Source organism: Centrocercus urophasianus, unplaced genomic scaffold (assembly GCF_019232065.1).
Source record: "Centrocercus urophasianus isolate 14NV4802_14NV808 unplaced genomic scaffold, USGS_Curo_1.0 seq_10, whole genome shotgun sequence".
NCBI lineage: Eukaryota > Metazoa > Chordata > Aves > Galliformes > Phasianidae > Centrocercus > Centrocercus urophasianus.
The window spans coordinates 17,565,128-17,578,558 of NW_024884142.1; the positions used below are offsets into that span (position 1 = coordinate 17,565,128).

General features: G+C 35.8%; 1 protein-coding gene across 4 annotated transcripts in view; it reads right to left on the minus strand.

The window, feature by feature from the left end:
• The window catches only part of COL21A1 (collagen type XXI alpha 1 chain), a 101,680-nt gene that overhangs the window by 15,752 nt on the left and 72,497 nt on the right, over positions 1 to 13,431 (minus strand). For all 4 annotated transcript variants that reach the window (XM_042825692.1, XM_042825700.1, XM_042825704.1 and 1 more), the window contains exons 18-21: positions 7,881 to 7,925; positions 7,479 to 7,532; positions 2,724 to 2,777; positions 1,320 to 1,373 (exon numbers count right to left, since the gene is read on the minus strand). In XM_042825692.1, coding sequence (XP_042681626.1) covers positions 1,320 to 1,373; positions 2,724 to 2,777; positions 7,479 to 7,532; positions 7,881 to 7,925 — 207 coding nt within the window. The remainder of the gene's footprint in view (positions 1 to 1,319; positions 1,374 to 2,723; positions 2,778 to 7,478; positions 7,533 to 7,880; positions 7,926 to 13,431) is intronic.

A 13,431-nucleotide genomic window follows, 5' to 3' on the forward strand; every position in this document is an offset into this window, starting at 1 on the left:
TGTAACTTGGAATTTTTGAAGGGGTGTTGAAATCAGACAAAACACAAAAAAAAAATCACTCCTAACTTTTAAACTATCTTTTATTACCTTCTAATACAGGTGATGTTGATTTTTCAACATTATAGATAGAAGACTATAAGAAGTGGTGGCAATGTTTACAGGTTTGAATTTCAGTATGAGCTGGAAGTTACATAACAGTAAGACATACTGGTCTCTGTGTAGCTTAGCACAACTTCATAATCTCTTCAACTGATAGTGCACTGTAATAGAACCATAGAATTCTTAGAGTTGGAAGAGACTTTTAAAGGTCATTTAGCCCAACTTCCCTGCAGTGAACAGGGACACCACAGCTACATCAGGATACCCAGGGCCTGATCCAGCCTCACCTTGAAAGTCTCTGGGGACAGGGAATCCACCAGATCTCTGGACACCCTATTTCAGTGCCTGACCACCCTCACTGTGAAAGACTTTTTCATGTATCCAACCTAAATCTTTAGGTATAAAGGCGGTTTATAACCTAAACCCTCTTTAAATCTGAAACGATTTTCCCGTTCTATCACAACAGAATAGAAGCCAATGTCATTGTGTACGTATGAAGCACAGAGACAGGAGAGGACTGGAGAAAAGGTAAAAACTAGAAAAAAAACTAATTATTTTCTGCCCTTCCCCACAAAGCTTTTCCAACATTAACTTTTTGACTAAACAATTAATGATCTTTTTTGATCAGCCTCATCTCTGCTTTAAATACTGCTCTTTTGGTGAGACTGAGTTGACCCCATCAGAAAGTCTACCCCAGTCCCATCCTGTTTCTGGATCGTGAAGTCATCTCTGGATTGTGAAGACAGTTTCCTTGTCATGCTGCTTTCTCATTCAAACACATGTTTTAGAGCATCAAGGCAGCAGGATGCCTTATGGCTCACATGCACCACCATAAATCCTCTCAGGTGTGATCCCTGGCCCCAAGGTGTTACCAGCACTAGACAGCATGCTACAACTGAGAGACCAGTCAAACAGCTGCACCTGCCACAGAGGTCAGCAGATGTGACACTGTGGCTGGGCTTAAGCCAGCACTGACACGAGCGCAACAGAAACAACCACACAATCTTGCTCACACAGACTACCATAAAGCAGGATTCAAGGACACTGCTGACTTGTATTTCCTAAAGTTTAGTATGAAGCTTATAAGAATAACCCATCAAATTGATTCTGATGTGATTTTATCTTCATTGCTGTTCTATTTTGAAACAAAACTGCCTTATAACTAATTTAATCACAGAAAAGTAAATCAATGTCTACTTGAATCCCAGATTTGTTCTTACCTTGGCTCCTGATGATCCTGGTTTCCCCTGTAGACCAGGTTCACCTTTATCACCCTACAGAAGAAAACAACATGGGCATTTTGGTGATACATCACTATGGCTAGGCATTATATGGTATTATATTACATGGTATCATACAATATGGCAATACTAGCAAATAAAAACAGACACTGCTGGGTAATCAGCTTTTAAAAATAAGTACAGTGAGTGACTGAAAGGTTACTTTTCTGCTACTGTAAAGGAAATGTGCATTTTCAATCTTCTCTTTGAAAAATGAGATACTTATGACAAAATGTGATCCACTTGCCTGTGCTCTCCTGTTCCTTACCCACCTGCCTTACAGCCCTTTCCCAGTCATGCCATGTTTTTGTACATGGACTTCACATTTTCACCACCTTATTTAATAAAACTGGAAATCCTCTGACCTGTCTGAGCCAAAATATACTTTTGTTTTGCTTTTTAGTGTAGTCTGTGGAATTCAGCATATAGTCAGCACAAGTACTTCCATTCAAGCCTAAAAATTACTGATAACTTTATGATACTCTTCTGAAAGATTGAAGATTTCTTCTGGAAGCAAAGCTTACATTCTGAATAAGAGGTAAATACATAAAATAAAAGCATGTTTCACAAATGGAAATAAAACTAATTAACTTCTTATCATTTCATAGGTATTCTACCTTTTCCACCATGGCAAACATGGACCACTTTAAAACATGTGCACCTTCCGTATACAACTTTAAAGAAAAACATACGTACATGCGGGTATAAAATAAAGTATGTGCAGAAACAGAGCTAAATCTAAACATAAAGTTTAGGAAATTTATTCCATATTCATTAATTTTCTCTAGGACATACCTTTCAGTGCTTACTAATCAAAACTCATATTGGATTAAAATAAAAGGCTGCACTAACAGATATAGATTTATAGTATCTATTTTAGTTTCTGAGAGTATGGGTCAAATTAATTCTTGCTGTAGCTGTAGTGCAATCAGTAAAGTTACATCTGAAATAAATTTGGCTCCTCAGATGGAAAAAGCAGCATGCAACTCCGTTTAACACAATTAAAATATAAATAAATGTAACACGGGCAGAGAGTTCTGATGTATACTGAGAATTATCTGGCTCCAAGCACTGCAGAACATTTTCCAGGACTGTGAAGTTTAAACGAAGTCTCATGACCATCTCTGCAGCAGTTCCAAACCTCATGGGATGAGAGGTGCCATTTACTGAGCTATATTAAGCTCTCTTGAGACTAAACTATTATATAAGGTAATATGTGGAAAATCATGTAAGTCACCTTCCAGTATTCGGTATACCAAAAACTTAGGTGCAAAATCCTAACCTTTTGTCATCTATAAGGCAGTTGTATATCAAAGTCACAAGTGAATTAACAAAAATGCTCACCTTAGGCCCAGGAGCTCCAGGTAGTCCAAATGAGCCTTCTGGTCCCATCAAACCCTATTTATTTTTGAAAAAGGTAGAAACATTTCTGTAACAGGCTGGAGGAATAATGGCTTCAGTACTGTATAAAGAGTATCATTATGCTTTTACTGCAAAAGAAATAGATAGAAAATATTATTTTCATCATAGTCCTATAGAGGAAGTAGCTCTGGATTACCTACGCCTTCTATGGTGTGAGGAAGGGCTATTGTGAATGGAAAAAAAAATAAACACAGGAAAAAAACAAAATGCTGTCTTAAAATATTCCTGAGAGAGAATCTCCTGCAAATCAAAACTTCATCTATGCTGTCTAATTTTTAATATAATATATTACATCCTTAGCTATAATTGAGAGCCATGAAGGAATTTCTCACCTTCCATTTAGGGTTCCCAAAAGTATTAATGCTATTTCAGAATTCTCTTCCTTGTTTCTGACTGTGATTCTCTGAGGTTGCTGCACCACGAGTCTTCCAAACCTTGAGGAGGTTTATTAAGATCAGTGAACTTGGGTCCACATCTTTGCTTCTTTGGCAAGCACTGGGTTTGAACCATTCCCTCAAGAGCCAAACAACTTCTGCTACTACAGCACACTTACACAACCTGAGCATTGCCAAAACCAATTCCTTAGATTCCTCTCACAGAAACATGTGACAAAGGCATGTTTAGTTATCTTTGTTCTATAAAGAACTAAAGGGTGTTAAATCATTAAAAGGCTGGCTTTTTTCTTGTCTTTCTAAAGCTACTGTCAAGTATACTTCAGAACTTATTAGTAAATCATACTTTCCAAAATGGAACTCCCATTTATTCTGGTGTTAATACACATCTATGGCACCACTTCATTTCATCTCTTTCTTACTTCAGAACTTCAAATATCAACAGAACTAATATATTATTATTGCTTCATGTGGACTTCCAGGTATATTCTAAAACATGATTTGCTGTAAGAAGGCATTTAACAACACACAGTGTAAAATACAAGAAATTACACAGTCAAGTAAATAAATTACGTTGTGCAATCCAACTTTCTAGACAAGAAATTTTATTGATGCTAATTGATAGTATTTTCAAGAACTACTGCTAATATTGTTATTTACATCAATCTTTCTGTCATATGGATAGAAACAACCACTCTTCATTTATTTCTAAAGTTTAGGAACAATTCAGTTCAATAATATTATCCCAGATCTTCAAATGTTACGTATCATCAAAAATAAATGTGCCTATTGTAATTTGTTAAATAGACAGTAATCCACTTGTACAAAAACAAAATTACAATCCTTTGCTAAGACTGAAAGGATTGCATTGGTTTTGAAAATACTAGAGAAATTTCAAAATATTTAGAACAGGAAATAATTTTTGTATGCAGAGCTTTTACTATGCTATCACTTCTCCAGTATTTCACATATGCTGATAATTGAGGCAGCACAGATTATCTTGAGTTTCCTTCCTGCTGTGTTGTAATAGATTTCTGGGCATTAAATAAACACATTAACATTACTAACCATGCCAACTTGATCTTTGAGCCACAGATACAGGGCCATGAATACAGAAAAAAATGTCTCTTGTACATAAGATTCAGTTAATTACACTTGAAAATTATTTAATCAAACTTCAGTTTATATATATATATGTTTATATATTTAATAATATCATATACATTGCATAATCTCCAACACCTTCCTGAACTTTGAACATTCATTCCTACCTTAAAATCTGTCATCAGACATGATGAAGCTCATTTAGAATAATCAATTTTTTCCTGAATAAAGGATTACTTGCCCGTGCTATTTCTTTAAAAAGTTTGAATATAAGTAACCAATTCCTCTCTAACAGGAGTGAAGCTTCTGTAGCCTACTTTCACTAAAAGTCTAAGAGAGACTGTAGTCTCATTAACCATTTGCTTAAGGCATATTTTCAGAATCAGCTTTGTTACAGAAAATGTAAGAAAAAATTAATTTGTTCTTGGAACTAAACCTTGATTACACTAGAAATGTCTTAATTTATTAGTGGATTAATGCTGCTTCTTCAATTTTTCTCTTTTTATTTGTATTTATATTGCAAAATAAGCTTAGATAATATTGATTTCACTATAATACTGAATACAGCTTACCTTTTTAAAATCAAATTTCATATTATCTATCGACTCACTTCTGAAATATAGCTCTAATCCACCTTTTTTTGCAGTCTTTGAAGTCTACCTTCCTTTTCTGCAAACCCTTGTGAAATTACTATCCTTTCTTCCTCAGGCTCCTGTTCTGTGCTAATTTCCAGCATGTTAATCAGCAAAAACAAAACAAAAAAAAACCAAAAAAAAACAAAAAAGAAAACCAACAAAAAGCAAGTGTAAGTTTGGGGACTAATAGTGGGAAGGTATGAGAAGGGACTACATGATTTCTGGCTCCTCTCACTAGCTCATTGTGGCCCTGTGTTTAATTTCAGGCAACATGGTGTTGAGAGCCTATCCAATACCAACTCCACATTTCTGGCTTATGCCCAGACCTGTCCTTGGATTACAAGTAGTTAAATGTTCATTGCAAATGTCCCACATTCATTTTATCTTATACAAATTGGAAATATTATGTGTACAGTATAGCTTTATCTTTTTATTTATTCATTCATTTAATCAGGTATGTATACACTTCTACCTCAATCTTCTGCTATCTTCCATTCTAGATAAGGCAGAAGAGAAAGCAGAAAACTTTAACATAATGAAAGGTCAGATGAGCATCTACAGGAAAGGGAGAAATAAAAGCCAGTTGTCCCCATTTCCTGTCTTGTCCTCTAATTACTAAGCCATATTTCATGTATTTCATTAAAAAAATACAGGAAGATAATTACATGAAATCAGTGTTCTACAAGAAGAAAACTTTCTGGTGCAATACAGGAAAAACTAGAGAACGCAAACTGAAAACTAAGGCATGTAAAATTGTAAGAGAAGAGTATGTCCTGAATAATAATAACCGATTCAAGGACATACATTTATTGTTACTCTTCCATGTTCCAGAGCTGACACTATTTATGAAGCACACATATGAATAAATTACTGGCCTTGGTAATGTAATAGGGATAGTTACTATTGAAGAAGAACTTGTTATTGAAGAATTTTCCCAAGGTATTAATAGCACATCCACAAGCTTTCCATCTGTTTTGTCTGGAACAAATATATTCACTGTGACTAATACAAGGAAAATCCCACTATCTTTTCTGGCTGAAATTCCCTAATGTCATATAACATATTCAAATATTCCATGCATTAATTTCCTTCTTATTTTATCAGGTGACAAAAGATACATGAAATTGAATTGTCAGGAAACATGAACATATTATTTTCAAGTGTATCACAGAACCAGACGTTATTTATGTACAGCAAATTTGAAGAAAACATAGTAGGTGAATTACTTGAATAATGTACACTGTGGAATCCCACAAGGCTTTATTATAGCTGCTCTGACAGCCTCTCCTCCAGCATATTGTTTACCTTTGCTCAGAAAGAAATGGAGAAAAAATTTTCAGTGATAGGTAATAAAAATTATTAGAGGAACAAGTGAGAGACCAAATGCACATATGTTATCTAGGAGTAGAGAGAGATCTGAACTTCTCAGTTCAGTGTTTTTTCAGTGTGATCTGAACGACTACATTATCTGGTTCTCAGAGAAATTTCTTTCAGAGAGATCTTCAAGTAGTTGAGTCCATAAAAAAAATTAACCAGTGTACTCGTGGTACACAAAAAAAATCTTTTCATAGCTATAATGTACTGGTCATGCCTATAAAGGACTCATGAAAGAAAATACTGATGGATATGGTAGGTGCAGAAAATTTGAATGTAATGGGCAGAGTAGCCTAGAAATTGCAAAGCATAAAACTGCTTTCAGTCTTTTTTCTCCATTCAGAATTGCACTGGTTTTAATTGATAATATATTTTACTGAGGAACCTCAAGGTCGAAAAAGGACAACAGGACATCAACACATTCATAGGCATACATATACCTATATATCAGCTGTATATCTGAAAACCAAAGTAAAATTTCTCAAAACTTGCTCCAATGCCTCACCACTCTTTCAGAGAGGATGATTTTCCTAATATCAAATTCAAACTTCCCCGGTGCAACTTGAGACCATCATCTCTTGCTCTGTTGCCAGTTAAATGGTTACAAGTGGTTATCTGTAACCAACTACTATCATTTCTAAAGGATTATAAAGAACATAGAAATCACCCCACTCAGGCAGTAACTAAGATGTGTTAAGCTGGACTGTTCAAAAAGAACAAGTTAATTTCAATTTCCTAAATTCCAAAATAAAAATCTCTCTGTGACCTCAGCTGTTCTCACTGTTCTGGTCAAAGGTGAATGCTATCATGAAAGTCTGCTGTAATTCAGATTCAAAAATTCATTGCACACTATGACAATATTTAACCAGTGTTTACCTTATTGTAAATTGACACAAATATATTCAGAGTTAATACAAACTTAATTAACTCAGAGAGTACATTCATACTAATGTTTCAGTGGATTTATTTACCAAATGTGCAGACTGGAAATGATCAATTTTAAAAGAAAAGTGGGAAGGGGATTCAAAGATTAGACTTGGTTTGACTGGATTCGTAAATGTAAAAATGCTGTGTTGCTACTCTATTGCTTATTTCCTTATCACAGGTAGTAAATAACAGCATGACAATTATTTGTAGTTCCTGTTCATAATAACATGATTTTGCAAACTTACAGTTTCCCCTGGTGACCCTTTTGATCCTGGTAGACCTGGCGGTCCAATTTCACCCTAAATTTTTGACATAAGGACAACAGTTGTTGAATTAATTTAAGTAAGAATAACAAATTTCTTAAATCCTTTAATTCTACAGATATATGTGAGATTATTTTTCAAAGTATTATAACATTATCTTTGTTTCTTTTAAATTATGCATTCCTTCTGGAATAATATAAATTAGATTCAATAAGCGATAACAAACATATCAATAGCATTGTGGATGTCTCCATTCATTTGCAACATGATTTTTTGTCCTAAATTTCCTCTGCGAAAAGTCTCCTCTCAGTACGCCCTTACCCCTCACTTTGGAAAGAGTACGTAAGTGCAGTTTTTAACTGCGTTTTGAGATATTAATAATACCTTTTGTCCTTTTGCTCCTTGATTTCCAGGGATTCCAGGAATTCCCTAAGGAAGGAAAAATAAAACCTTTTAAATACATAGAATATTTTATAAATATATACGCATATATATAAGACTCCATGTCCTCATAAATTTAATGTTTGCTATACAATTGGGGTTCAGAATAAGGGGTGGAAATAGAAAATTTAATAAACATGTATGAGAAAAGAGCTTCAGATGAAAACATGCAAACTATTTCATCTAGGGACAGTGAAACAGTGATGTTCAGTCCTTCTAGGATGCTTTCCTGCTGGAACTCCACATCTGTCCCAGACAGGCTCATGTACTCCTAGCTGCCCAAGAAGGGCTGCAGTGCTGTAATGAAAATTCTGACATGGGGAAAGAAACCACTACTCATTATACAATAGATTCCCATATGAAATAAAGCATGTCTTCTTCCAGAAAAAGTATTGGCCATCAGCACCTTGGGTCATCCTATTTTCCTATTTAAAATACAGTGATTATAACATAAAACAAGAGACAACTATTGTCATATGTGATGTGTACTGGCTTCCACTTTGATAAACACCTGAAGATCTCTAACATTTCCTTGACCTCACTGTTTATTTCACTCCACAGTACATCTCATACCATTTCTTACAGTGATCCTATAAATGCATGTAGCTTAGCTTTAAAACAAAGCTCAGTATACACTTAAAACTCTCATCTACATTCAGTTAGTTTATTTTTCCTCTTAAATCTACTCAAATTTATTGGACAGATACTGTTCTTACTTGTACCATCACTAATCTGTAGCAAGAATTAAGCATATAGATTTCAACACTCAGGACTAACTTGATAGTTTCCATATGAAGAACAGTTGTAAAATGCTGTCTTGGAAAAAGCAGCTCAATTGCTTTGTAGTTTACACCCAGCTTCTTGTTAGTGACGACACAATAAAGCAGAAACAGTTCAATGGTCAACAACATATGAGTAAATTATGGCATCTTTGGCATTTTGCAAGTCATCAAAACTCCAGTGTATGTATAATCCAGAGAAGAGATCAAAGAATATAAATATAACTGGAAAGCTAATGTTTCATTCAAAGACCTCTACTCACACTGTGCAACATAAGTCTTCTTGCTAAAATTTTGTTCAAAACCATCTTATTTGCACAGAGATAGGAAATCAGGTGTATTTATAACCACATTTAGGAACTTCCAGACCTTGCATGGTTTCTCGGTATATTTATTCAACAGTTAAATTCTGTAGCTGTAAAATGTAAAATTTAACTGTAAATATCAACATCAGAACTTCACACAATGCTGAAAAAGATCCCCTCCACTAGGCAGGAATCTGCTTTTACTGAAAAGATGCACCAAAGCTTTCCCTGGTTACATTTCCAAGTTCTGTGTAGGGCTAAGAGAATCACAGAATCACAGAAACACCAAGGTTGGAAAAGACCAATGTTATCATCCAGTCCAACCGTCCACCTATCACCAATAGTTCTCACTAAACCAATCCCTCAACACAAAATTCAAACGTTCCCTGAACACCTCCAGAATCGATGACTCCACCACCTCCCTGGGCAGCCCATTCCAGAGCCTGACCACTCTTTCAGAGAAGCAGTATTTCCTAACATCCAGCCTAAATCTCCCCTGGCGCAGCTTGAAGCCATTCCCTCTGGTCCTATCACCAGTTACGCGAGAGAAGAGGCCGACCCCCAGCTCACTACAACCTCCCTTCAGGTAGTTATAGAGAGCAATGAGGTCTCCCCTGAGCCTCCTCTTCTCCAGGCTGAACATTCCCAGCTCCTTCAGCCGCTCCTTATACGGCCTGTGTTCCAGACCCCTCACCAGCTTTGCTGCCCTTCTTCGAACCCCTCCAGGGCCTCAATGTCTTTCTTGCAGTGAGGGGCCCAAAACTGGACACAGTATTCGAGGTGCGGCCTCACACAGTTGAGTACAGGGGCACAATCACTTCCCTCTTACTGCTGGCAACACCGTTTCTGATGCAAGCTAGGATGTGATGGCCTTCTGGGCCACCCAGGCACACTCATGGCCCATGTTCAGCCAGAAGTCCATCCCACATATTTATTCAACACAGTGAACAGACTACCCTTAAATAAGAATGCCAAAGAGAAGAAATATATCGTTCCACTGAGCTGGGTTGAACTTTCTTGTCTAAAAAAAAAAAAAATCTGATACAAGACATTTAACTTCACCTTTATATCCATGGCAAAGAAAGATAAAAACTCAAAGAACAATTGCAAAAGTAAGCCACTGTTAGCCTTCCTTTTCTGATGGATTCTGCACTGCTGAAGTGCTGGGAACTTCTGCTCCTTTTTCAGTGGAAGATGGTCCAGACTCCCCAAATTCCCTCATGCTTTACTGACATTCATTCAGCTAAGAATGAAACTATCATTTATCTTAATCAGAATGATTCCCAGAGTACATGGGGTGGAGACTTTCACAGTTACTCACCACAAGTCAGTTGGCATAGGAGAAGGAGAATGAAATGGCTAATTTGTTCACAAAGAATAAGATTTTCTCATGAGAGTTACATTGTTGTGTAGCTTCCATAGTTCAGCAATTGCAAAGACTGATTTCTGTAGGTTCAGTTCCAGTAGGATTTAAAAATTAAATTCTGTTTCCTTCTCCTTGTCTTTTCTGTATCTACTACTTCCTTTTACATGGATATCCCCGTTTTATGCCAACTAGAATTACTTGTACTTTCCCAGAGGACAAAGTTAGAAAGCAGCCTAGATATCCTCAATTTCTTCCCTAACTTCTACATCAAGAGCCAAACCAAGCGTTGGAAATATATTAGCATCCTTGTTCCTAAAACAGAGATTTTATACGCAGTACAAATCCTCAGAATCTGAACTTTTCTTTTTTTTCAATCTACCATGAGTGATAAGGCACTTTGAACAGCAGGTTATGTTTAATAGAGTGACATAACACAAACAAAGCTATCAAAAAATTTTTAAAGATCTATTCTCACTTCAGAGCTCGAGGTAAAGCAACTAATTTCATAAGTGCATGTTGTAAGTAAAATTGTCACAAACGCCTGTTTTTAATCAAAACTTAATATGAAACAGATTAATCATGCAATTTTCCTGCCATTAAGGGAAACACAATGTTTGGAACTACCACAAGTGGGAAAATTGCCACCCACAGGGAGCAACAGAATCAATGCTATGGAATAATTCGTGATTCACGGAGTTAGGAGAAAAAAATGACTTTAAGGATGGTTTTTGCAAAGCTATCAAGCAATATTTCGTTCAGATAAAATTAAAAAATGGGTTGTAATTCAAGACTTTGTTTTCTTCTTCTTACCAGAAAATGCATTTTAAACGGTTCATGTTTATCAGATATACAGCTGTAATGCCAAGAAGCACAGCATTATATTTCTAACCAGAATAGCTAGAAATCAAGGTATTTATTGAGCTTTAATGCTTTCTGTCCTTACACAAGTTGTACCATCTCACCCTTTCCAATCAGCTATCTCCTGACCTGGTTTTACATCAAATTTCATCTAATGTTTATTCATTGCTTTCTCTATTTAAAAGCTAAATAATTGCAAGCCTTACCCCCTGCCTTAGCTCTTTCAGCATCATCAATCTCATTTTAATTATCTTCACTTCCTTCAGACGTCTCATCTTTCCTCTGAAAAATTCCCTTAAATGGGAAGTCCTCTTTCATCCCTTTATAAGTTTGCAAGTGCTACAGTCACATAAAATTAAAAGCTAGCAAGTTTGCCTAACAAACACAATTCACAGGTTTAAAAAAAATAGGCTATTCAAAAGCTTCTCAACATATCAAGCCACTGAGTTTGACTAAAAGCTAAAGTGATTTCAAATCAATCTAGCAGCTACCTGATATTTTTTAGTTATTGAGACACTGCTGTGTTTTCCCTTTATTCAGTCTCCTTTGTTGGTTTAATCATCTATTTTCCATCTTTGTTATCTCTGCATACAAGTCTGCCTGTTTTCTATGCTCTTGTTACAAACCAGGGAGATCTTGGAGAATACCCCAGGGCATAAAGAGACACCTGAATACCATGGACATATGTGGAATTGTCATTTAAGGTGCTGTGGTACATTTAAGCTCACCTGCTCCTTAGAAAAGATGTCAGTATGCTGTAAGTACTGTGTTATAGATGCCAGATGTTGCAGATGACCTCACATATCTCACCTTAGGCAGCCGAATGTCATGCCCTGATGTCTTGTTCTCTGGACCAAAAACAAATGTATAAATATTTTGTCTTGTTTTTGTATCTGCCTGGTATAACAGGTCTCTATAGGCTTCATTAGCAAAACCTCTGAACAGTCTTCACTAAGAAGTGATTACTAAGACATAACTGTAAACGAAGGGTAAAAGGAGCTCTAAGCATCCTTGACACGAGGGAGATACCAGTGCTTAAAAACGGCTCTTAGCTTCACAGCTGAAAGAAGCTTGCCTGGATATGCAGTTCAATCCCTTGATGCAGCCTTCCTGAGCAGCAGCCTCCACAGCTACAAATTCAGAATATCCAAAATAATAATCAGCTTCCATTATGACAATGAGCTTCAGTGGTGATAATTAAATAATTCTTTATGAATACTCTATGTTATCCCACTTTTAGAAATTTAAATATATATATTTTTTCTATTCTCTGACAGTATCTGGCAGATACAATGGATTTAACTGTAAAAGGAAGGTTGTTTCACAATCACTGGAAAAACTTTTATGTAGGTTTCCTTAATCATGAAATGTCTATTTTTGGCTTTGGATTATATTAAACAGCTGGATTTTTTTTCCATGCAATCCAACTAAAAATCCATTAAGTAGGTTGTCCAGGACTTTATATACAAAACAACTGGGTGTAAGCATTTTTACTTAAGGCATATGCTACGTTTCTCAAAACATTTTCCCTCTCTTCTAGCTAGTGTTATTTGTCATTTTTTCAGTATTCTTCATCTCTAGCTATGTTTACGAAAAGCAGAAGAAACTACACATAAAAACTTTTCAAGAAGAAAAAAAATGTTTTATTCCTAAAATGAGCACATATTAGCTTATTCCATTCTTTATTTTCCACTGCACTCCCTCCAGTGCCTGGTAGAACTTCATTCTATAGTTGACAGGTTTGGTATGTAAAGCCAGAGGTTCCCAATTACAGGTAACATAGTCACTACCCTAAAGCTGTCCCTGAGGAAGATACAAAATTACAGGACATTTCCAAAAGATTCCCTGTTATAAGCAAACTATTTTGTGGTCAATTCTCTAAAACTGTGAAAAGGCCTTAGTATGTTATCCTATTTTCTCAGGGTGTAACTATAAAACTTTAATCTTTCACTGTACAGCTTCAAACAGGCTCCATGTACATCTGGACTTACTTTGTACTGTGCAAACAGTTGATAAATAACATCTAGAAGTGTTTCAAAGTATCCATTCTTCTTTCAATATCAAGACAAAAATACCTGAAACAAAACTATTTTTCTCTATTAAAAATGATTACGACTGTAAAAGATAGGATAAAAAAATATATTTCCTGCATGAACTGTGAGACCTTCTGAAAAACAAGACCAAAA